We start from the raw sequence: 27,468 nt of genomic DNA, 5'->3' as shown, positions 1-27,468 counted from the left end.
ACTTATCGGTCAATAAAATCACTGTTCTGCATTTATGTATATTTTGCAGTATTTGCGCAATAACCTCATATAAGTTTCATATGACAACAATTTGTATAAAAATATGATAAATTAAAGTTTTGTTAAAACCATTTTATTTTTTACCTTTGAGTTTAGGACCACAATTTGAGAAAGTCACTGTGACCCCCTAGAACCCCAGTGAAAGTCACTGTGACTCTCTGGAACACCAGTGAAAGTCACTGTGACTCCCTAGGACCCCAGCGAAAGTCGCTGTGACTCCCTAGGACCCCAGTGAAAGTCGCTGTGACTCCCTAGGACTCCAGTGAAAGTCAGGGATTCCCTGGAACACCAGTGAAAGGCACTGTGACTCCCTGGAACACCAGTGAAAGTCACTGTGCCCCCCCAGAACTCCAGTGAAAGTCACTGTGACTCCCTAGGACCCAGTGAAAGTTGCTGTGACTCCCTAGGACCCAGTAAAAGTCGCTGTGACTCCCTAGGACCCAGTAAAAGTCGCTGTGACTCCCTAGGACTCCAGTGAGTCATTGTGACTCCCTGGAACTCCAGTGAAAGTAACTGAGACTCCCTAGGACCCCATGAAAATAACTGAAACTCACTAGGATCCTAGTGAAAGTCACTGTGACTCCCTAGGACTCCAGTGAAAGTCACTGTGACTTCTTAGGAGTCCAGTGAAAGTCATTGTGACTCACTGGAACTCCAGTGAAAGAAACTGAGACTTCCTAGGACCCATGAAAATAACTGAAACTCCTAGGAACCTAGTGAAAGTCACTGTGACTCCCTAGAACTCCAGTGAAAGTCACTGTGACCCCCCAGAACTCCAGTGAAAGTCACTGTGACTCCCTAGGACCCAGTGAAAGTTGCTCTGACTCCCTAGGACCCAGTGAAAGTCGCTGTGATTCCCTAGGACTCTAGTGAAAGTCGCTGTGACTCCCTAGGACTCTAGTGAAAGTCACTGTGACTCCCTGGAACTCCAGTGAAAGTAACTGAGACTCCCTAGGACCCCATGAAAATAACTGAAACCCACTAGGATCCTAGTGAAAGTCACTGTGACTCCCTAGGACTCCAGCGAAAGTCACTGACTCCCTGTAACTCCAGTGAAAGTCACTGTGACTCATTTGGACCTTAGTGAAAGTCACTGCGACTCTTAAGGAGCCCAGTAAAAGTCAGTGACTCGCCATGACTCTAGTGAAAGTCACTGTGACTCACTTGAACCCAAGTTAAAGTCACTGTGGTCCCCTAGGACCCAGTGAATGTCACTGTGGCCCCTCTAGGACCCCTATGAATGTCACTGTAGCTCTTTTGGATCCCAGTGAAAGACACTGACTCCCTTGAACCCAAGTTAAAGTCACTGTGGCCCCCTAGATCTCCAGTGAATGTCACTTTTGCTCGCACGGACCCCAGTGAAAGTCACTGTGACTCACATTTTATGCCACAACTATAACAAATTTCCATAGTAATTAAAAATGCACAACAGAAAACACCACAAATAAACATGGATTATCCTGTGACCAGGTCACCTGACATGAAGCTTTAAAATCGAATGTTTAAAGTGGGGGAGTCGTTCGTCACCTGTGCATGCGTCAGATAGCCATAGCGTGTCATTGTTTACAAACAAGCATCTACCAATGAGACTTTGCGTTTTTAGCGCGTGTTGTTATCATCACTTGGGACCCTCATGCTTTAAATTTACTGATGTGAAATTTCACAAATTACCTGACTTGTGAATCACAAATTAAAGCAGTGTACAACATATTAATGTATGCTGTTTCCAAATCTCTCAAGCCCTAAGACATGGTCAAACCTATGTATATTGTACCACCCAAAGGATTTTATAGACAGGTGGTTCTTTTTATCGAGGTTGGATTATTTTTTCATAGATCGCCAAAACTCATATATTTGACATAATATTTGTCCAAAAAATAATAAGATGGTACTGCTACAACAATTGACATTTATGTTTATCAAAATCAAACGAGTTCAGGCAGAGGAAATTAAAATACTGTAAAATACTTTATTTTAGCTGGAATTAATTTTCGCTGAAAAGACATTTTTGGTGCTTTGTATGTTATTTATTTTCACTGATTTTTGACAAGTTGAATGTAAAATATAAGAAAAAAGATATATTTGCTGGATTTTATTTTCACTGAATCATTCCTTCAGCATAAATAGCGAATATTAATTCCAAGCGAAAATAAAGTATTCTATAGTAAATTATAAATAGAATGCTAATTATTGTGATCTCTAAGCAAAGGTAAATTTTCAAAAATATTAAATTAGTGGTAACTATATGCAGGTGGTCCCACACTATACCTGCCTAAAAATGGTTAATATACACAGGTGGTCTTTATACACAGGTTGTTTATATGTCATGCCTTGGGACTGACAAAAAGTGGTCACTATCTTTATATAGAAGTGGTCTCTAAACCAGTTTGAGGGCGTGTACAAGGTAAACAGTGAAAAACTTTTTCAATCCCTTTAGTAATCGTTCTAGACAGGTTTTACTGAAGACGAACAGTAATGCAATGTATATAAAATACATTATTTACGGTCAATAAACATAACATAAACAAATACCAATAAATATATCCATAATTAAAAAGATTTATAACGGATTAAAATTTTATTCATTAGGAAAGCAGGAAAACACCATTTTGATTGTGAGCATGACTTTTTTTCCGGTCAACGAGTTCAGTGTTTTTGAACAAATCCCCCACAAACATAAAAATATGCTAATGAATAACCCTACGTAAAAAAAAAAAAAAACAATACTGACATAGCACTGATTTCCCTTTAGCATCTGTCACTCTATCCTTTCCATTGAGAAACTAAAATAGCGTAATTACAGACATTTTCTCTCTTCATGGAATGGTAGTTTTGGCTTCCTATAACATCATCATGATAATGCCATTTTAATTTCTGTATTATAAACTACATTAATTAACCTGTTAGTAGCATTTACTGACAGCGGACACCAATGTTGCCATGGTAACAGTAGGTAAATTAACCATGGGCAAACAAATATTGCTTAGTTATCCCTAGCAACCATTTTAATCTTTGCGGCAGTGGTGACAGTGTGTTACTGGTAATCCGCAATACATCGCTAACATCAGTGCTAATTATGGCGCTGATTGTCGTTTTGTAAATAAACAATGGTTAGTTAACATAGATTGGTGGGTGATGTGCTCAACGAAATAGAGAACACTGACAAATGTATAACATAAAACAAAGATTGTTGCATACATGTGAAAAAGAAACGACAAAATCTGCTTAATCCTTCAATATACTTCAGTCCATAGTAAAACAGTTACAAACTTTTTTTTCTATATTTCAGTGAAATAAAAATTTCAGTGATTGCTAATAGAGGGGCATGCCAACAGATGGCAGGGTATTTGCCGTTGTTGTATTATAATTCCTTTTTACATCTATTTCAAGGACAGTTATTACTGAAAAAAAAAAGTACAATTGTCAATTTTAAAATATATTTATCGCAGATTGGTTTTGAATTAGTAACAACGTATTTCATGTGCTTAGACCCAAATGAAAAAAAATTGTTGGTCAATTTACTTTCCAAAATTGATGTCAGTGAGTTTATTTATTTATTTTTTATTTTGAGATGAGTTTAAAACATATGCTTTTATTTTTGAATTTGTATGTATTTTGTTATGGTTTTCAAAAAATCCTAAAATCAAACCAAAATTATCTATATTTATTTTTTGTATGGCTTTATGTACATTTCATGCATTCATGCATACTGCACAAGCTAATTGGAGGAAAGAAATAACTCACATAAAACAGCAAAATAAAATTTAGTGTGCCATGTGATTTTTTTATGTGTAAATTGAAAGTATGAACTGCAAAAATACATTGCATTTTGTATTGTACCACATGACTGGGCTGCGTGACTATCTTCCTATCACTGTCATTATGACTATTTAATGTGCTATCAACACACAACCATGGTTATGGTACACAGGTGTTTGGTAACACAAACATCTGTGGGCTATAACAGAGTATACACTGGCTTTGGCCTCCCATTGAGTCTGTGACACACTCACCCAGGGTACAGTGGCTGAGTCTGTGGTACACTCACCCAGGGTACAGTGGCTTTGGCCTCCCATTGAGTCTGTGGTACACTCGCCCAGGGTACAGTGTCTTTAGCCTCCCATTGAGTCTGTGACACACTCATCCAGGGTACAGTGTCTTTAGCCTCCCATTGAGTTTGTGACACACTCACCCAGGGTACAGTGTCTTTAGCCTCCCATTGAGTCTGTGACACACTCACCCAGGGTACAGTGTCTTTAGCCTCCCATTGAGTCTGTGACACACTCCCCCAGGGTACAGTGGCTTTGGCCTTCCCATTGAGTCTGTGGTACACTCGCCCAGGGTACAGTGTCTTTAGCCTCCCATTGAGAGTGTGAGACACTCCCCCAGGGTACAGTGTCTTTAGCCTCCCATTGAGTCTGTGACACACTCCCCCAGGGTACAGTGGCTTTGGCCTTCCCATTGAGTCTGTGGTACACTCGCCCAGGGTACAGTGTCTTTAGCCTCCCATTGAGTCTGTGACATACTCACCCAGGGTACAATGGGTTTAGCCTCCCATTGAGTCTGTGACACACTCACCCAGGGTACAGTGGGTTTAGCCTCCCATTGAGTCTGTGACACACTCACCCAGGGTACAGTGGTTTTTGCCTCCCATTGAGTCTGTGACACACTCCCCCAGGGTACAGTGTCTTTAGCCTCCCATTGAGTCTGTGACACACTCACCCAGGGTACAGTGTCTTTAGCCTCCCATTGAGTCTGTGGTACACTCGCCCAGGGTACAGTGTCTTTAGCCTCCCATTGAGTCTGTGACATACTCACCCAGGGTACAGTGTCTTTAGCCTCCCATTGAGTCTGTGACACACTCGCCCAGGGTACAGTGGGTTTAGCCTCCCATTGAGTCTGTGACACACTCGCCCAGGGTACAGTGTCTTTAGCCTCCCATTGAGTCTGTGACACACTCCCCCAGGGTACAGTGTCTTTAGCCTCCCATTGAGTCTGTGGTACACTCGCCCAGGGTACAGTGTCTTTAGCCTCCCATTGAGTCTGTGGTACACTCGCCCAGGGTACAGTGTCTTTAGCCTCCCATTGAGTCTGTGGTACACTCGCCCAGGGTACAGTGTCTTTAGCCTCCCATTGAGTCTGTGGTACACTCGCCCAGGGTACAGTGTCTTTAGCCTCCCATTGAGTCTGTGGTAAACTCGCCCAGGGTACAGTGTCTTTAGCCTCCCATTGAGTCTGTGGTACACTCGCCCAGGGTACAGTGTCTTTAGCCTCCCATTGAGTCTGTGGTACACTCGCCCAGGGTACAGTGTCTTTAGCCTTCCCATTGAGTCTGTGGTACACTCGCCCAGGGTACAGTGTCTTTAGCCTCCCATTGAGTCTGTGGTACACTCGCCCAGGGTACAGTGTCTTTAGCCTTCCCATTGAGTCTGTGACACACTCATCCAGGGTACAGTGGCTTTGGCCTTCCCATTGAGTCTGTGGTACACTCGCCCAGGGTACAGTGTCTTTAGCCTCCCATTGAGTCTGTGGTACACTCGCCCAGGGTACAGTGTCTTTAGCCTCCCATTGAGTCTGTGGTACACTCGCCCAGGGTACAGTGTCTTTAGCCTCCCATTGAATCTGTGGTACACTTGCCAGGGTACAGTGTCTTTAGCCTCCCATTGAGTCTGTGGTACACTCACCCAGGGTACAGTGTCTTTAGCCTCCCATGGAGTCTGTGGCACACTCAGCCAGGGTACAGTGTCTTTAGCCTCCCATTGAGTCTGTGGTACACTCGCCCAGGGTACAGTGTCTTTAGCCTCCCATTGAGTCTGTGGTACACTCCCCCAGGGTACAGTGTCTTTAGCCTCCCATGGAGTCTGTGGCACACTCGCCCAGGGTACAGTGTCTTTAGCCTCCCATTGAGTCTGTGACACACTCACCCAGGGTACAGTGTCTTTAGCCTCCCATTGAGTCTGTGGTACACTCGCCCAGGGTACAGTGTCTTTAGCCTCCCATGGAGTCTGTGGCACACTCACCCAGGGTACAGTGTCTTTAGCCTCCCATTGAGTCTGTGACACACTCACCCAGGGTACAGTGGCTTTGGCCTTCCCATTGAGTCTGTGACACACTCACCCAGGGTACAGTGTCTTTAGCCTCCCATTGAGTCTGTGACACACTCACCAAGGGTACAGTGTATTTAGCCTCCCATTGAGTCTGTGACACACTCATCCAGGGTACAGTGTCTTTAGCCTCCCATTGAGTCTGTGACACACTCCCCCGTGTACAGTGTCTTTAGCCTCCCATTGAGTCTGTGACACACTCACCCAGGGTACAGTGTCTTTAGCCTCCCATTGAGTCTGTGACACACTCACACAGGGTACAGTGTCTTTAGCCTCCCATTGAGTCTGTGACACAATCACCCAGGGTACAGTGGGTTTGACCTCCCCATTGAGTCTATAGCACACTCACCCAGGGTACAGTGGCTTTGGCCTTCCCATTGAGTCTATAGCACACTCACCCAGGGTACAGTGGCTTTGGCCTTCCCATTGAGTCTATAGCACACTCACCCAGGGTACAGTGGCTTTTGCCTTCCCATTGAGTTTATAGCACACTCACCCAAGGTACAGTGGGTTTGACCTCCCCATTGAGTCTATAGCACACTCACCCAGGGTACAGTGGCTTTTGTCTTCCCTATGAGTCTATAGCACAATCACCCAGGGTACAGTGGTTTTTGCCTTACCATTGAGTCTACAGCACACTCACCCAGGGCACAGTGGCTTTTGCCTTCCCATTGAGTCTATAGCACACTCACCCAGGGTACAGTGGGGTTTGCCTTCCCATTGAGTATATAGCACACTCACCCAGGGTACAGTGGGGTTTGCCTTCCCATTGAGTCTATAGCACACTCACCCAGGGTACAGTGGGGTTTGCCTTCCCATTGAGTCTATAGCACACTCACCCAGGGTACAGTGGGGTTTGCCTTCCCATTGAGTCTATAGCACACTCACCCAGGGTACAGTGGGGTTTGCCTTCCCATTGAGTCTATAGCACACTCACCCAGGGTACAGTGGGGTTTGCCTTCCCATTGAGTCTATAGCACACTCACCCAGGGTACAGTGGGGTTTGCCTTCCCATTGAGTCTATAGCACACTCACCCAGGGTACAGTGGGGTTTGCCTTCCCATTGAGTCTATAGCACACTCACCCAGGGTACAGTGGGGTTTGCCTTCCCATTGAGTCTATAGCACACTCACCCAGGGTACAGTGGCTTTTGCCTTCCCATTGAGTCTATAGCACACTCACCCAGGGTACAGTGGGGTTTGCCTTCCCATTGAGTCTACAGCACACTCACCCAGGATACAGTGGGGTTTGCCTCCCCATTGAGTCTATAGCACACTCACCCAGGGTACAGTGGGGTTTGCCTTCCCATTGAGTCTATCGCACACTCACCCAGGGTACAGTGGTTCTGGCCTCCCTTTTGTGTACTTGTAACACACACACTCCAGGGTTGAAAGTTGAACCCGAGGTGGGATTTGAACTCAAGATATACTGATCACAGATTTTGCAATATTGTGCTCCAGAAAAGTGTGCCATGTATGGTAGAATGCTGAAATGTTTGTTTTCTGTTTCAGAGGAAGTTAAGTGATTGCAAAGCAATATAAGATAAATGTATTAATCTTTTCACCACCACTGGTGAGACGTCTGGTAGTGAAAAGGCAAATATTGAACATAAGTTGTACCATTGAATAAACCACCTCAACATTTTTATTTTTATTTCTCCCTGACTGTTATGAATATTTATTACTATTTTGTCTTCACATGAATTGTATATAAATCAAATACTGTAGTCTAATTTAACACCCAAGCTTGACTAAGCACCAACTATTACCTACATTTGGGGCCTTTATATTTTTGAGGTCACATTTGACTAAATAGCAATTTTTTTTCTGAAATGTACCATATTTAACCGTTTAGTCATAAAACCTGGTTTTTGGACATTGTTAAGCTTTTCCAAATACTAGTAATCAATACAGCATGGATATTGACTGCCATAAATATTGTATTTTTTGACAATAATCTGTTGATGACAGTGAAAAATGATAAATACTGTAAAATACCTTATTCTCACTTGGAATTAATTTTTGCTATTTTCACTGAAGAAATGATTCAGTGAAATTAAAATCCTGCGAATATACCTTTTTTCCTATATTTTATGTTCAACTTATCAAAAATCAGCGAAAATGAATTCCATACAAAACACCCAAAGTCTTTTCAGCGAAAATTAGTTTCACTAAAATAAAGTATTTTACAGTAAATCATTTTTTCCAGACAATTGCTAATCGAGAATTTTTGAAAAAAATTATGGTTTTATTTCCAAAAGATCATACTTCAAAATTGGTAATTCACTTTCGCTTTGCATTACAAGAATGCATACTTGGGGCATTACGTCAGTACAACAAAGCATTCATATTGGTAAATAACAGACTTGACCTATTAGGTCAAAGGACGTTGTTGCAGGCCAAATGATTCAGAAAACATTATGGAAAAATTGCTTTGCAACAAAAGTTTGTGTATGATCAAACACAATCGAAGATGATGATGAAGATTTTGACTTTGACTGTGTTCTAACGGACTATAATAATTTTTACATTATATATACAGATGGTATATAAATAATGTTAGAATAAAATTTGCATATTTTTTTAAATTTTATTTCAGTTTCGTCATTGTAAAAGTGTTGTGTGAATCAAAGACAAAGCAACTCATTTCACAATTTTGTTTTTCCCAAAAAAACATAATATTCCCCCTAATCTGACACAAAGTAAAAATTGCTATTTGTACAATTTTGTATAATAATGTATTGGCGCCAGCCACCTGAAACATGATTGTTGGAGTTGAGTACCCAGGGTGTTAAGTAAATGAGGTTGTGATGAAAAAGTATAGATATTATAACTAAATGCTGGGTTGAAAAAAATTAATAATTGCTACAAAGTTACAGCTAATGTGTCTTTAATTGGAATATTAGCTGAAAGTAAAGCCATACATTCAAACCTCACAACTGTAGAGGGCAGTCTCCTTCCAGATCTAGAATCAGAGATTTTCTTAAATGGACTCATGAGGGGGCTATAACAATCACAGCAATCACAATCACAATCGCAATCACAACTCATGCATATTTCAAACAGTCAATCAGCTATTAACAACTAATTCAAAACAGCCAATCAGGTATTGCAACTAATTCAAAACAGCCAATCAGGTATTGCAACAAATTCAAAAGAGCCAATCAGTTATTGCAACAAATTCAAAACAGCCAATCAGCTACTACAACAAATTCAAAACAGCCAATAAGTTATTTCAACAAATTCAAAACAGCCAAAAAGTTATTTCAACAAATTCAAAACAGCCAAAAAGTTATTTCAACAAATTCAAAACAGCCAATAAGTTATTTCAACAAATTCAAAACAGCCAAAAAGTTATTTCAACAAATTCAAAACAGCCAATCAGCTACTACAACAAATTCAAAACAGCCAATCAGCTACTACAACAAATTCAAAACAGCCAATCAACTACTACAACAAATTCAAAACAGCCAATAAGTTATTTAAACAATTTCAAAATAGCCAATCAGCTACTACAACAAATTCAAAACAACCAATCAGCTAATTCTTACCTTGTTTATTGAGACTTTGTTATAATTAAATTCTTCATCATATCAAAACTATTGCCATCCGGCTGCACACTCAATAATTGGTTGTATTCATTACGAACAGACAAATAGCCATGGTTATCTAGGCCAATAACGGTCACTTCAGGTCCATTCTCACTCTCCAAACGAACTCTAGCATCACTGTTTATATGAAAATATAACAATATAATATGCAATCTGTTATGATTTCAGGATGCATGCACATATACCAGTACACAAATTGCATTTTTCATTATATCACCACGTTTTCCAGAAAAACAACATTTTTATTGAATGATAAATCATACTGTATTGTTTATATAAAGATACAATATTAAACGATAATTTCAAAATCCATGGTGCCTATTTCACGTAATATTGTTTTATGAGACAAAATTTCCCAAGCTTGACTATATTGAACAACTTCAGCACCTGGTGCTGGCAATAATTAGAACCATACAGATATTAAAGAGCAGTGGCCGTTGCACTGTGCATGCGCAACATTTATGTTGATAAACATTGATTTTTCCACAATTCAATGCGCTTTTCTAATGAAATCACAAGGACAAGTTTTGACCTGGGCACCACTTGCACTAAATACTGCCAATGACTTCTTTGATACCTTCCAATTGGTAATGTTTCAGTCAGTTTGTAATCGCTTATCTGCGGGCCGAAGTCGCTATCTTTGTTCATGCGAGATATATATCTTGTGTATTAAACAACATGCCCCTTGACAAGTGAAGTACAAATCTTGCAGTTACTAGAACCAGAAAGGCAATAATTCAATTTCCGATCCTTGTTGGGTAAATCAGGCAATCATGATTTTAACATAGCAAAATATGATTTCCAGTCAAGCTGTTTAAACTCACGGCTTATATTGCAAACATCTCAAACATCACGCACATAAACCAAAAATCTCATTTGTTATATACTGACGTATTACCATGCTACTAATTCAGCACACTAATATCATTTTTTTGATTTCCCATTGTACATGTACTGGTGCATATCTAATCTAACTCACCTATGAAGCCATCTTTTATAATATCGAGACAAAAATAAATCTTTGCCATTGTCCATAAACTCCTGGTTTATACTTTCTATGTTGGACACAGTGCGTGCAATCAGCTGTTCAATTGAGATCTTCTTTAACGTAGTGCCCTGATCTCTGTTGTATTGCTCTATTATATCATTAATACATATGGTTGGGTCACTGTTGTTTACATTGAAACCACAACCTAGGAGTACATAAAATAATAAAATGAGGTTTTTAATTTACTTTGATCCCACCAGGAGGTTGTAATACCAACACATGGTGAGTATATGCATATTATACATCTCTGGACACAAGTGTCAGTATAATGTCATAATTTGTAATTTTAGTATTTATAAACAGGGAATATTGTAACAAATATTGAGTTAGAACAGGTGATTTTCCTGAAAGACGCATACCTACATGTAACATCTGCCGCAAAAATCAAACAATTTGATTTTGAACTTGAATTTCTTTATTTTGTAACTAACATTGAAAGGCCGATCTTTGTCAGTGCAATGTTGCATTTGGATACTTCATCAAAACTTACCATCATTAAATGTTTATAGCACATTACTAAGCAGGGAAATATCCCCTGAAATACTTTCGCGTTTGTCGAATCCCACGCGATGTTTGTCGCCACTACAACACTATGACCTTTGTTTGTCCTGTTTTTATGTTCGATTTCACGCATAACACAGGATCTCGCAGTGAACGGATATGATCTATTAGTTATCGATAGCATAGTGTTTTTGCACTGGACTAAAGGTTCAAATAATACCCAGGATTCAACAGGACAAAACAGAATCCAAAGCCTGTGTGAATGTGCCACACACTCAATGGGAAAGACAGAGGCGAGGTTGAAATTATATGTTTTGTTCGTCATACTGTCATTATGAGTTCATATCATCAAAATACCGAAAATGAAAAAAATAATTTGGTGTCACAAGATGATACAAGAGTCCGAAATATGATAAAAAATGGTAAAAATTATCATTTTCAAACTGTCTTTTTTTCATATCATATCATATTTAAGCAAGGCTTGAAAAGTTTCCTATAGTGGGAATATTCCTTCATATCTCAAAAATTTTGCATGAAAAGTTATATATTATTACGGTTAAGAATCATAATACTGTAGAAACAAACTGATGATTTTTGTCACGGTTTTGACTTTGGTGAAAGTTTAATAAACATATTATAAACATATGATTGGCAATAGCTTCGATGGTGTGATGCAAAAAAATATTCTGCTTTTATCAACTTTTATTTGCGATGCCATTTGGTGTTGCACGATTGTTTTACGCAAGTCTATGGGAGGAACCGTAGCTCGTCTGTGTCGATAACAGTCCTAATGTCCAAAAATAACAAATTTAATGACGCAAAATATATCAGAAATAACTAAAATACCATCACAAAGACGAGCTATGGACCCACAGCTAGCAAAATAGAAACACTACTTTAACCCTCACATCTATATGGTCAAGAAAATGTAAAGTATGGGGGCTAGCAAGATTAAGATTAAAGAATTTCAACATAGTGCCACTTTGCATTCATCATCGAATGTTATCATGCCCTTAAAGTTAACTAATTCACCTTACCTATAACAGTACGGAACTCAGTGGAATAATACGTTGAATTGACGATAACACCACCTAATTTCATTTCACTGCCATAGTAAATATCATTGGGCCATTTTAACCTCAAGTCTATTCCCTGTGAAAACAAAACCTTCTTGTTCAATGAAATGGCAAAACTATTTGGTACAACAAAAAATGATTTTGTAGAAATTATTCAGCAAAATTCTCTAGTATTGAGTAAGCCAAATTGTTGTTTTATGTAGAGTCAAACTAAATTAAGTCAATACAAATGAAGTAATTTACTGTAACATAATTCCCTTGGTCAAATCTGGGACATTAAAATATATTCGCATCAAACAAAAAAAACGTTGAAAACGTAATATATGTCATATTCCATCAGGTGACCCACATAGAGAATGATGACATAATTCAACTTGTATTATGAATATTATCTGATTATAGATCACTTTCATGACTCCTAAGGGTCACACATCCTGGTACTATTGTTGCTATGACATCATCACAAACATGCACAATTGGGGCATTTTAATGTATATTTTTGCTTATAAAAGAAGTAATTTACTGTAAAAGGATTAATTATTCACTGGGTTTTAATTTTGCTCATTTCGCTGACTAGAAAATGCGCTAAATTAAAACCAAGTGAATATATAAAATTTAGCATAGAACACACTATCTGAATGATAAAACCGTGAATTTAAAACCCACTGAATATGCCTGGAATGGTAAATCAGTGAAATTTAAACCCAGTGAAAATTAGTCATTTTACAGTACCGGTACTATTATCCCTAAAACTAATAGTCAAGTCTAGGAAGTTGTGAAATGTTTAATAACACCCCCCACGCCACCCTGCCTCCAGCACTTATATGCCAGAAGGATAACAAGACGGAGACTTGGTATTACACTTTCAATTACACTTTATGTGGAAATCAACATGCGAATAAAAAAGCGCTCACTTACCTCATAACCTGGTAAGTTACACACAGCCTCAACAACTGCTAGGGACGCTATATGCTGTAAGTACGGTAACCTTTGACCTAGCTCTGTACGTACTGGGATATTTAATAACAGAGAGAACATGGCACAGCCAGATGGACCTAACCATGTATTACCGCCACGTCCTAGAAAAAACATTAAGAAACTATCATCAGATCAAATGACATACAGCTGTATTTTTATACTAGTAAACAAAATTAAATAAAGGACCTGAAAATACATGTGGTTCTAATCATTTCATGTTTTTGTTGGAGATAAAATGAAAGAAATAATGTCATGTGTTTTTCGATATATGTACCTTTTCCTTGAGTCATGCTACCAGCCACTGCAATAAGACCAATATCTTTTGGTACCACATTCTGTAAACTAAAAAAACGAAAATTGACTGAAAATTGTAATTAGAAATGTCGCCCTCTAGAGTCAAATTACAAAAGTATGTGATGAAAGGTATGCAGTTGAGTCAAAGCATACTGTAGAAGGATTAATTATTCACTGGGTTTTAATTTTGCTTATTTCGCTGACTGGAAAATGCGCTAATTTAAAACCCAGTGAATATGTAAAATTTAGCATAGAACACATTATCTAAATGATAAAACTGTGAATATGCCTGAATTGGTAAATCAGCGAAATTTAGTCATTTTACAGTATATACAGGTTATCTGTCATCAGACTAGCTGACCCGATTGTTAGGTGTTACAGTTGGGTAGTCCAATCAGGATCAATCTTGTAAAAAGCTTTACTTTGACTCAAGGGTATTAGCATATGATTTTCAATATGGCTGCCAAATCTAGGCAATTTGTTCAATGTGGCTGTGATATCCTAGTCTAAGACAGTGGATTTGACAAGAAAGTGGACAACTGAAGTGAGAACAGATATTTTGTTCTTGTATACATTTATATATACACCATAACAATAATGAATAATTTCGCTGGAAAGTGATTTCAAAAATCCTGAGGGATAATAATAAGCAGTCATTATGTCTATTGAGTGTTTGGCGTCATATTGGTCATCAATGTCTGTCATCTATTTTATTTTAGCTGATGAAATATGGCAACAAATTTGATTTGCTGAGTTGTGTTCTTCTGTAATTTGTTTTCCCATGATGCAAAGCACATCACGGAAGGAAAACCTTCCTTGAGATTCTGAGAATGCAATAACTCTGTGAATACTAAAGTCATTTGACATACTGTGGAATACTTTATTTTCGCTGGAATTAATTTTTGCTGAAAAGGTTTTTTGGGCGTTTTGTATGGAATTTATTTTAACTGGTTTTTGATGAGTTTAATGTGAAATATAGGAAAAAAAGTATATTCGCTGGATTTTATTTTCACGGAATCATCCCTTCAGCGAAAATAGCAAAAAAAAATTCAAAGCGAAAATAAAGTATTCTACAGTATTTTTTCTAAAAAATTGATCATCCAATAGGAAACTACGGTACATCTATTTGGCTTAAAATTATTTAAAATTTCAGAAAATTTTTTTTTTTACAAAATGTTGCAAAAATGGCCGGAAATGTGGGCTGAAAATAGACCATTGTGAGTTTCACCCTACTGTTGGTATTTAACAGGCAGTATTGAAAACTATTTTTGAGAGAAGTTAATGTGTGACAGTTACCTTTGAAAGATGAGCTGAGTGGTAGGCACCACTTCAGTATACATCAAAACTGTACCAAGATTCTTAGCGTTTAGATTATCCCAATAAACATCTATATCAAAACTACTCCCAGACTTCATGATTTCATTGGTTACCACCGGTAACTGGTCAGCAGACACAGTCCCAGCATCCTTTGCTGCATCAACAAAATGAAGGCTGACCTGTGACCCTTTCAGTATTTGGTCCCCATTCACTTTCTCTGCCAATGACTTCAAAAGCTTTTCTTTGAAACTCTGAAGTTTATTAAATAAGAGAAAAAAAAAATTAGGTTTTTACAAACTACACCAAAACTTCTGATTATTTTTGACGACTGTTGATGCTTGATTAATCGCATATATCTACATCTACAGTATTCTATAGTTCTATAGTATTCCTATACTGTTGACACAATCACACAGAAGTGCCTGTGGTGGCTTATTAGTAAAATGCAGAATAGATTTCTGCACAACAGTTTAACTTTCGATGATTACTTCAATTTGCAAATTATTAGGGTTGTGCATGATTGCCCTGGGAGTGAACCTTTCGGTGAGGCCTTTTTCTTAGAGAATGTTAACCTAGGGTGGTCCCAGGTATATTCTCTAGTAGTTCCGTTTGGAGCTGTAATCTGTAATTAAGCCTAATGAGTAATAAATGAAATTTATTATTTCCACAGATTATCTGGTAGGTGATTTAGTAAACTTTACTGACCCCGACGATTGTTCAGGCATATAAGGTATTTAGAATCGGGAAAATATACTTTATTTGTTAAACATCATTCCTTATAGAATGACCCTGACAACGTCCCTGCAATTCACCAATGGCGCCAGATGACCGACATCAATACTGAACAGAACCTACCTTGTTTTTGCATAACAGATAGCATGGCGTTAATGCTGGCGGTTCACTCTGTCCGACTTTCAAACCCAAGTAGCCGAGTAGATCACACCAGACACGATGACGGGCAGGATTTGATATTTTAAGTCTGGTAAAAGTTTCTTTATCTAAGGAGTCTTTGTCACCTGCAGTAGCTTCTAAATAAACCTGATGAATAAAAACCCAATATATGAATAATTAAGTAGATGACAACCTTCCAAAAAATTTAAATAAGTGACTACAAACTTATTACTAACTACACTTACTACAAGTACAATTACATTTATTTAACAATTTAAAAACTTCATGTGCAAAATAGAATATGGTACCAAAAGATATTGGTCTTATTGCAGTGGCTGGCAGCATGACTCAAGGAAAAGGTACATATATCAAATAAAATTAATAATGAGTTTCTGGTAACATTGAAAAGAAACGTAGGGTAGATAGGTAGAAATTATTTTTTTATTTTATGAAAATCAAATAATTATTCTCAAATTATTATTCCACAGTACTGCTTGGCCCATACTGTTATATGAGAGTATTTTTCAACAAAACACCACATCTTGCATGTACAGGTAGGTTGACATTTTGGTTCAAAAACGAAGAATTTCAAGTAGAGCGGAAAAGTGCCTATTTTCCAGTTTGGCCATGGCAAAATACAACCTGAAAAATCTAGGCAAGGTATGTCATGTAAATCTATATAATATTATTCATCAAATGATTTATGCAAATTAACTAATTAGTATACAAGCAACTCTGCAAATCAATTATCCACCACCTAGTGACAAAGCAACTGCACACACAGTACTTGGAGAAATTGGAGAGTGCCCTCTAGTGACAGATAGAAGCATTTAGAAACACAAACTTAGGGAGTCTTAGATCAAATGGTCCAAAGATTCTCCATTACATTTGATGACCCATGACAACATGAGGTCACCCTAGATGTCAATCAGACTCAGATGTCATCAGTGAGGAGTTAAAGTTAAGTAAGATTTCACAGAATTTAGATATAGGTTTCACACCATGAATACAAAATACAGGTCTAGTGTTGTTGAACAGATGCATGCTGACCAGAGATGAATTTTTTTTTTTTTTTTTTATTGTTTTTTTGTCAGGTGATTGAAAATGTAGAGAAAGGAACATCTAAAAAAAACTGCCCCAATATATTTTTCATGGTCGGTGCCTTTGAGAACCAAATGTAACAAAATAGACAAGTTCTTATAAGTCAAGCTCCGCATTCATTCAAACACAAAGTCAGCGATGTGAATGGCTATATACATACTGTAAGGTCCTGTATGAATGCGAAAAATTTCAATATTTTTTTTCACCTATTTTTTTAAAACCTGCGCCATCCAAAACTCATGTAAACTGATACTGAATAGTGTTCCAATCTATTTCGTCATCACATCTACTGTTCCACTGATGTGTGTAACTAACCATAGCAACTGGAACAATCAACATAATGACAAGCGAGAATGGAACTCTATTTGGAGACAAAGTTTTGTGATTCAGTGAGATCTTGGCATTGGGCTCTGTATGCCATGTACGTAGATATCTACTACAACTATACACATATAATCAAATCATTGCACGTTATTGTTTTTTTTTAAATTTAACCTTTGCGCAACCTAATTTTGTTACATCATTTTATTTTTTTCATGTATTTTTTCTATTTTTTTTTTGCATAAATGGACTTAATTTTTTATTGGCTACACATCCTGATCAAAATTTTGAAAAAAAAAACATTGATAACAAAAGTTGACTTTGGCACTAAAAAAATTAATATTATTGATGATTTTCTTCACAATCTAGTAGATTTTCTAGGTGTGTTTTCTAGTACCATATAAACACACTAAATTTTTCGATATGACAATTGCAATTGTTTCTCTAGTGAAATGATAATTTACTTACATGTATCATGCATCTCTATGTATAATCATTTATAATTTACCTGAGAAAGAACGGCTATTCCACTCTCGCCGACATTCACATGTAAGAGTACGGGTTTATCTTGCATCGTACCTAACACATGTACGTTGTGACCCGCTATGTTAGAAAGTCTATAGCTATATCGCGTACAATTCACTGCCAAGTTCATAGTTTGGCTATTGTCTATTGAATTATATACAATATTTTCAACAAGTGTTCTGTCTGGGTTAAGTTCCATTTTGAGTCCCACATGAAAATGGCCACACAGGCTGAGTACTCGTCCTCCCCTGTAAAGGTATCTCATCAAGATGTCCCTCACGTTGTCTGAGAGCTCCACCTGTGTTGCGATGATTAACGCAACAGTATTGTCAATCCATGGGTGTGAGACGAGCTTACTGCTGTTAATATTGTACACAGTGTAGCAGTTCCGTTCAAGACACATATCTAACATACTTTTCACTTGCGATAGTTTTTTGTTTGTTGATTTGTCATCTGTGAACACCAGTACGTTAGGTGGCTTCTGAATTCCCTTCCTTTTTGTAATGCTTGACATAGCGTTGACGTCTGCGGATCCCGTACTGTCATGCGATGTGTCCATCAAGAATTCAATACCTGATGACATAGAGTCCTGCGATCCTCTACGAGATGTGGCTGTACTAGACATTGGTGATGACTCCTGTGAGCGTTGTTTTTCTTCCATCTTTCTCAAAAACAGCGGGGAGTGTCGCCTGCGGAGATGTTTCTGTGGTCCCGCTGACTGAGGTGATAGTGACAAGGTGCTATTTCCAGTGGGTGAGGTTGCAGACGTGGTATGGTTCGATAGTTGCGAGCCTTCCCTCCGAGATTCTTCCATAAGCTTGGATCTCCGCCTCCGACTTTTCTCCCCCTTAATAGTACATGGTGATCGCTGTCTCCCCGGTAGATATTCAAGTAATGTGAATGCATGACCTTCAATGCCGACACCTGTGAATCAAACAAAATGAAACTTATCAATGAGTGTATGCAATACAACAAATTTGCATCCCATTTATTACTTATTAAATCTTAAACATTTTATTTCATCCCAAATTATTAATAATTTATGAAAATTACAGAATTGATATTATGAAAAATTTATGGAAATAAAATGGTGCAAAACATTGATTTAATAATAAAGTTCGCTGGAACCTCTAGTAAAGCATTAATGTGTACAAATTTTGTTCATAAACAATGAACTCATTTTACATACTTGTTTAAGTCACAAGACACCCATGGTACAGTGTGAGAATTGTGTTGCTTTATGTCTAAGTAACAACTTTAAACAAACTCTGCCAAGACATATCTGAGAAATGGTTGAAGAGATTCTTCCATTTGTTGTACTGATGTGTTTAAAATACCACACTGTAACCTCTGATGTAATAGTAGTGTATTAAAATTATGTTATATTATAATCAAATCAAATCAAATCAAATCAAAATCATGAGTGTTGTTCATACCAAGTTTGAATGAAACCAGACCAGACCAGACCAGACATGCCAGGGAAACAGTATATATGACATGCTAAAAATTTGTGATTTTAGTTTTTCTTATAGATTTACCTGACAATTAATTAAACTTTCCCTGAATCCAAAAATAGCTAAAGAGAACATGCAACCCATTTCGTCTTGCCTTTTTGTACTAAACTTTAACAAAATCTGTGAAAGTATATCTGAGAAAACAGGAAAAAATACTCATAAAAAAATGGTCACCAGTCAGCCATTTTGAACAAAACTGAAATGCATCATTAACCCAACTTGAGTAATTTTGATAGCAAGTTTAAATTAATTTTGGTTTACCTGAAGTTTTATGCTGATACTGATGGTTGTCACAAATTATTAGAAATTCTGTTGATGAATACTTTTTGTTTTTTAATGAAATAATGTTTCATCATAAATTCTTATAGACATATTTTCAGTCAGTTTCTCAGTATTGCTCATTAGGTAAACCATAAAAAAAAACTGATGACATATGTCGAAATCGATAATTACCGGTATGTGACACAAACAAAAATATTGTGATGAATTTTTTGCCCCTTTTTATTACTGGTAGGTCAAATGCCTGTGAATGACTTTAATTAAGAAATCATTGACTTACTCTTAAGAAATCATTGACTTACTCATCAGAAATCATTGGCTTACTCATGAGAAATCATGGACTCACTCATAAGAAATCATTGACTCACTCATAAGAAATCATTGACTTACTCAAAAGAAATCATTGACTTACTCAAAAGAAATCATTGACTTACTCATCATTTGTTCAACTTGAAGACCATCATCCAGTTGTAAGATACCTTCAAGAAACGCCATTCCAATTTCACTAAAATCGTCTAAACGCGATTGTACCAGCAATCCAAATGGCTGACCAGCTTTCCATGCAAGAGGCGTAGATAACTCAGACAACTTAACCGCTTTGTCTGAAGGAATATCCGGGTACAGGGGTTTTCCATATTTTCCTTTGCGCGGTAGGTTGGCTTCAATTAGTACTAGCGTATGTTTAGCATTGGGCACTTGTAGCGATATAGAAGTACCAATGAATGACGTCCAATCTTCCGTGAGGTTTACTGCTTGCTGAGAGACAAAATCAAAATAAATGTGGTCAATAGAGGGAGCACTTCATAACTGAGTTGTCAGGCTATCTTCGGGGGTGGAGCTACGCCACAAGACGTTCCACGTTGCTAAGACGCGAACCACTGTACCATGTATTTATATGGGGTCCGCACGTGCTGCTGAGAAACGCGAAACGCCGAGCGAAGAGCTGGTGAAAATTCGAGAAAACAACAGGAACTCAACTTTGAAGTAATCCTAAACAATTAAATTTATATGCGTTACACGCGCAGGGGTAATCTTGTTACACTGTTCAGGGGAGTCTCAATAACCATTCCAAAGTACCATTTTCTGAGAGTTTTCGGCCTTTGTTTTCACCGTGATGGTTGTCATGCGAAGAAAATGCCTGGATGTCCGCCCCCGAGAATTTGTTTTTTTTTGCAATATTAAGTCATAATCGTGCTTGTATACTATAACGATTGCAAAGCACTTTGGAAAGACCATAATCAAACAATTTGTAGAGAAAAAATCAACATAGATTTTAGAAGAAAAAAAAATTAATGAGTAGCAATATCAACTTTGGTTACTTTCTAAGAAAGATAGTTTGCTCAAAGTTTTCTTTTTATTAACAATTTTGAAAAGTTTCACCATAATTTAGGTGATAATTTTTTTTTTCTCATAAAGCTAGACATCCATTCATACGTAATCCATGGTCTATGTTCATGTGAGCCGAAAATGAAATAAAAATAAAATTTTATTTCAGCGTAATTTCTCGCGCCCGCCGACTTGTTAGTGCAAAAAATTGCTAAAAAAATGATTTTTATCTTCATCAAAGTACCGAAGTCTCGCGCAGATGAGAAACAAGGTTATACATGGAATAACATTTTATTTCATTTCTTCTCTGATCAATGATCTCACTTACAATTCTTTGAGAATCACACAAATCTAATGGAAAAAAAGAATTAATTTTATTTTTTTTTACGCCCTCCTTAAAAAAAAAATGCCTTATAAAAACTCGAGAAACAAGGAATAAACAAGCAGCCTGTCGGCTGAGATAGCTCCGCTGTTAGCAATGCACATGGCAATTAAAGAACAGAAGGTATCATTAGAAAACGAACAAATCTGAGAGAGGTCCACATGTAGTACCTATATGTATAATATATCAAAGCAATTGGACTTGCGGTTTTCAACAAGAAGTCGAAAATATCACTTTTTACCCAAAATTACAAAAATATTCATCAAAATTAGAGAATTAAAGATATCATTATGAAATGAACAAATCTGAGAGAGGTCCACATGTAGTACCTATATATGTAATATCAAAGCAATTGGACTTGCGGTTTTCAACAAGTCGAAAATATCACTTTTTACCAAAAATTACAAAAATATTCACCAAAATTAGAGAATTAAAGATATCATTACAAAATGAACAAATCTGAGAGAGGTCCACATGTAGTACCTATATATGTAATATCAAAGCAATTGGACTTGCGGTTTTCAACAAGAAGTCGAAAATATCACTTTTTACCAAAAATTACAAAAATATTCACCAAAATTAGAGAATTGAAGATATCATTACAAAATGAACAAATCTGAGAGAGGTCCACATGTAGTACCTATATATGTAATATCAAAGCAATTGGACTTGCGGTTTTCAACAAGAAGTCGAAAATATCACTTTTTACCAAAAATTACAAAAATATTCACCAAAATTAGAGAATTGAAGATATCATTACAAAATGAACAAATCTGAGAGAGGTCGACATGTAGTACCTATATATGTAATATCAAAGCAATTGGACTTGCGGTTTTCAAAAAGAAGTCGAAAATATCACTTTTTACCAAAAATGACAAAAATATTCACCAAAATTAGAGAATTAAAGATATCATTACAAAATGAACAAATCTGAGAGAGGTCCACATGTAGTACCTATATATGTAATATCAAAGCAATTGCACTTGCGGTTTTCAACAAGAAGTCGAAAATATCACTTTTTACTAAAAATGACAAAAATATTCACCAAAATTAGAGAATTGAAGATATCATCATGAAATGAACAAATCTGAGAGAGGTCTACCCAAGGTACATATACACCAAGTATCAAAGCATTCAGGCTTGTAGTTTTCAAGAAGAAGTCGAAAAAGTAAAACACGGACGACGACGACGGAGACGGACAATCACTCATATGATAAGCTCCGCTCGACAAAGTCGACAGCGGAGCTAAAAAAAAAAGTCTGGCCTTATGTTCATGTCCTTGTCCTTGTCCTTGTCCATGATGTCATTCACTCTGTGAGCAATATTCCCCGAACTTGAACATGAACATGCACCATGGGTCATGTAGAAATGTATAGCTAGCTCAGAATTGTTTCTTGGGACACACAAATTGGTAATGTACATCTTGTATAGAAGATGTTTATAAATTGCATAAACATAAAAGATGCATTAGCAGAGTTTCACAAAAGCAACTGGTTTTCAGTTGTTTCAAACCAATTAACGAGCACTGCGAATAACAACACAAATTAACTGCAAAAATGCTGAAGTATTAGTGTAATGATGGATGTTGCTATGGAAACAAAATGTGGTTTACCACTAATAAGATAGCTCATCAGATTGAAGGTGTTGCTATAGAAACATTCCCTAATCTCATTACACATAAAAAAACAACCAATTTTCTTTATTTATTATCTTTCTATACTTAAGAACTCTTTTAGACTGTTTATGTTAACGATACCGATAGAAGTGTAGAATTCTCATTATTCCATCGAATAAATATAATTTTTGTAAGCTTCAAAATCGCTCAACAAGCAGCCTGTCGACTGAGATAGCTCCACTGTTAGCAATGCACATTTCAATTAAAGAACTGAAAATATCATTAGAAAATGAACAATATGTATAGTATTAAAGCAATCAGACTTGCAGTTTTTAACGAGAAGTCGAAAATATCACTTTTTACCAAAAATGACAAAAATATTCACCAAAATTAGAGAATTGAAGATATCACCACGAAATGAACAAATTTGAGAGAGGTCCACATGTAGTACCTATATATATAATATATAGTACCTATATATGTAATATAAAAGCAATCAGACTTGTGGTTTTCAACAAGAAGTTGAAAATATCTCTTTACCAAAAATGACAAAAATTTTCATCAAAATTAGAAAATTGAAGATATCATCACAAAATGAACAAATCAAAGATGGGTCTGCCCAAAGTATACACCAAGTATTGAAGCAATAAGAATTGTAGTTTTCAAGAAGAAGTTGAAAGTATGAAAGACTAGAGTGTTTTGTTTAGATAGGTTACACTTCACAATCATAGTCCCATAGTCACGCAACTGGAGAACGTTCACATATACGAGACAAGGTGAATGAACTACAATGGTATTTAATCTAGCTGTGATCTTAACAATGATACACGTGTAACAATTTGACTTGTTGAGGTTATCTTCACTCATAAAGGTCATCTTCAATCCAGGAATACCATCTCAGTTAATTAATGGAGTGTAATTGAGTGAAATAAAGGAATACACAGAAAATGCTAGCAATCTCAGCAAGCTTGGCTTTAATAGAGGAATCAATATACAGGAAATATAATTTTTCCTCATTTTAAAATCAACCTTTATTGTGACAGGTGGTGGCACAACTTTTTTCAGGTTAACAAAGTTCAGTCCTATTATTAAAGTCTAACTGGTGTTGCTAGATGCAGTCACCTAACAACCGATACGCTAACAAATTTGGCGCCACAGAACCTAGTTTCAACTAATAACTAAAAAACTCGCGGCACGCCAAGCCTAAAGGCAACATCCAATTAACTCTAGTCAAAGGTCCATAGTATTTTATGAGTATACACTGTCACCGACTTTGTTATCAACAACTATGTATCAACAAAAACGCTACAAACCCGTTTTATTCGGCGAGAGGTGAATTCGATGAGTCAGAGTCAGTCGTGAAATTTTATAGTTATTTCTAACACTATCTCTGAAGAGCAGCGGTTTTGGTGAAGACAATTAGTAAATAGTCTGTATAAAATGCATCAAAATACCCAGCAGCAACAATTGGGCATAAATTTATTGATTTACACTATACAGTGGATAATGGAATAACAAGGAATACAGAGAAATAGTGAACAAAGCTAAATGGATATCTGATGTCAATATGCAGATAGTTTTGACTACGAAATGTGCAATCATATCACACCATAGGGTCATGTTTACTGTTTTAACAAACACACAACATGTGCACTTATATATATATTTACATTGTACATGTAATTTGGTAAGTACAGTCTCTTTCTACAACTGTATTTCCATCAGTACAGTGTACTGTATGTAAAACGTGCCTTTTTAGCTAGAATGTTATATTACTGTAAAATGACTAATTATCGCTAGGTTTAAATTTCGCTGATTTGCCATTTCAGGCATACTCAGTAGGTTTTAAATTCATGGTTTAGATAGATAATGTGTTCTATGCTCAATTTTACATTTTCACTGGGTTTTAATTTAGCGCATTTTTCAGTCAGCGAAATTAACTATTATAAAATTAAAACCCAGTGAATAATTGACCTCTTTACAGTACACTAATTTATAAAGCTAATTCAAGATGTCGCTAATTTATAAGAAAGTAAGTTGTTAGCATTTTAGCTAAATTAGGATTTTGTAAATTCTGTGTATTCAGGAAAATTTGCTCAAGGGACATGTAGCTTTGTTGAAGAATTTTAGTGCATATAACTATATGTTATACTGAACCATTATAATCAAAATTATTTTGACCATAGAAACACCTTACTATAAAGAACTACCATTTTCTATATATATTGCAAGTACAAACCACCTTGTATTTCTAGTTCTATACATTTTATTTCTAGAAATACATTCTATTTGAGATTTCCTCCAGCAGCAATTTTTTTCAAAAGTTTGATGGTTCTCCCCTCCACCCGAGTTCCCTCCCATGCAAAAATTGACCTAACAGAGGATTTAGAGTTTCATTTCTAAAACATGTGACTAATGTACACAAAACAAAGTTGAAGATAAACAACACTTTGATATTAATTGCCCAGCATACAGGACTATGTGACTGTATTTATTTAACAAAGCAGAAATTCATATAAATAATTTTAGAACCAGTAGTGCAAGAGATAAATTTTTCCATTATGAGCTAAAAACCTATGTCACTTCCCTTCCCAATTCATTAATGCAAGTCTTGGAGCTTTTTGTTTTTGTTGTTTCATGTATGACTATTATTATTTTTCTGGGAGAAAGTTAATAAATATTATTATTTATAGATGAATTTTGAGAAGTTGTTGACTATAACAAACATTAGTAATGATACTTGATATTTAGCATTGTGTACTGGGCCTGTAACTTCATTATTGAGAACAAGCACACAAATCAATTTCCAGATTTTTTTACAATTTTCTTCTAGAGTATTTATTCAATCTCAGAGTATGGTTTTATAAGATTTCAAATCGTTGGTGAGACCAAAACCACAGACAAAAGTTCAGACAAGTACATTATTATTCATGTATCAACATAAATACATTATTCTTTATTTCATTTTATTTACAGAACTCATTGAGGCCAGTCTTAATACCAGACAGAATTTGGAGCTTTTTGTTTCCTTTTGTATGATTATCATTATTTTTCTGGAAGATAGTTAATAAATTTCATTATTTACTAATGAATTTTGAGAAATTGTTGACTACTGGTATAACAGATAGTAGTAATGAGCTGGATGTATCAAGAGATATGCAAGGTGGGACCCATTAGTTCTCTGCCAAAGCTTGTAATTGATGTTTCTATTAGGTCACTTACAAGTAGTTACCACTATGGTATTCACTACAGAAAGGTGGATTCCATAATTTTTAAAAACTGCTTCATTGGTGTGTTTTTTTCTTATAATGTCATATTTTTAAGCTGTTTTTTTGGAAGAAATCTATTAGTATATAAGGGTTGGAAAACAATCTTGGATCAGATTTTTGATGTTGAATTACTAGTAACCACACTTTATTGCTGTATTTTAACTCATTTTTCCATACAGTCATATAATCCAAAATGATTCAGAGACCAGTACACTATAGCCAAATCACAAACTATTAATTTCCAACTTAAGGAATGGAGTACATTTATAAGTATATCGAAAATGGAACCCCATATCATCAACAAATACATCCAAACCTGTGTTAGTCAAGAAAGACCACCTGCCCATAGAGACCATCTTTGATTAGTCCCAGCGTAATTCACATGTATGTGACCTTTATATTAAAAGCCACCAGTCTAATGCGATCACCCTTTTAACACTGTGTACAAAGGTCAACATGATGAAAGATGTTCAGCAATTCACATTAATTATCCTCTGCATTGACATTTAATTTTTATTTATTTTTTCAAATACATGAAATGTTGACAAAATACAATTTAAACAAGGAAATTATTGGAATATTATTTTTCAATAATTAATTACACAATCTTCATATAAAGAACACTTATCTGTGTGGGGGAATTTTTGGGAGGTTGCTATAAACACTGTTTACTATATAAGGTTGAGTTCTGTGATTGTTAATCAAAATCAGTAATTAATGATTAAAATCAGTGATTATTAATTCAAATCAGTGATTATTAATAACACTAACACTATGCTTTTCTTCAATCAGCTTTGTACTATATAATGCTACAAAAATAGGATTTGCTAGCAACACCTCTACAATTGTAATGACTCAAATCAGTGATTAATGAATCAAATCAGTGATTAATGAATCAAATCTTTGATTGACTCCTAGCAATGATCATTGACTAATATCATTGAATATGGACTGATATCAGTGATTATTAATTCAAATCAGTGATCAATGACTCAAATCAGTGGTTAATGACCCAAATCTATGATTATTAAATTAAATCAGTGATTAGTGACTCAAATCAGTGGTTAATTAATGACTCAAATCAGAGGTTAATGACCCAAATCTATGATTATTAATTTAAATCAGTGATTAGTGACTCAACTCAGTGATTATTAATTTAAATCAGTGATTAATGACTAAAATCAGTGATTAATGACTAAAATCAGTGGTTAATGAATCAAATCTTTGATTGACTCCTAGCAGTGATCATTGACTAAT

General features: G+C 36.3%; 1 protein-coding gene across 1 annotated transcript in view; it reads right to left on the bottom strand.

Moving 5' to 3' along the window:
• Window positions 1-27,468, bottom strand: part of LOC100369411 (biotin--protein ligase-like) — a 45,388-nt gene that overhangs the window by 4,027 nt on the left and 13,893 nt on the right. The window contains exons 2-10 of the mRNA XM_085504888.1: window positions 20,054-20,375; window positions 17,810-18,750; window positions 15,844-16,026; window positions 14,968-15,239; window positions 13,652-13,719; window positions 13,318-13,478; window positions 12,361-12,475; window positions 10,754-10,967; window positions 9,715-9,891 (exon numbers count right to left, since the gene is read on the bottom strand). Coding sequence (XP_085361014.1) covers window positions 9,720-9,891; window positions 10,754-10,967; window positions 12,361-12,475; window positions 13,318-13,478; window positions 13,652-13,719; window positions 14,968-15,239; window positions 15,844-16,026; window positions 17,810-18,750; window positions 20,054-20,375 — 2,448 coding nt within the window. The 3' untranslated portion in view covers window positions 9,715-9,719. The remainder of the gene's footprint in view (window positions 1-9,714; window positions 9,892-10,753; window positions 10,968-12,360; window positions 12,476-13,317; window positions 13,479-13,651; window positions 13,720-14,967; window positions 15,240-15,843; window positions 16,027-17,809; window positions 18,751-20,053; window positions 20,376-27,468) is intronic.

The sequence above is a fragment of the Saccoglossus kowalevskii genome, chromosome 11 (genome assembly GCF_978046115.1).
Source record: "Saccoglossus kowalevskii chromosome 11, keSacKowa6.1, whole genome shotgun sequence".
NCBI lineage: Eukaryota > Metazoa > Hemichordata > Enteropneusta > Harrimaniidae > Saccoglossus > Saccoglossus kowalevskii.
The sequence above is the reverse complement of the archived record's forward strand: the minus strand, read 5'-3'. Positions and strand labels throughout refer to the sequence as shown.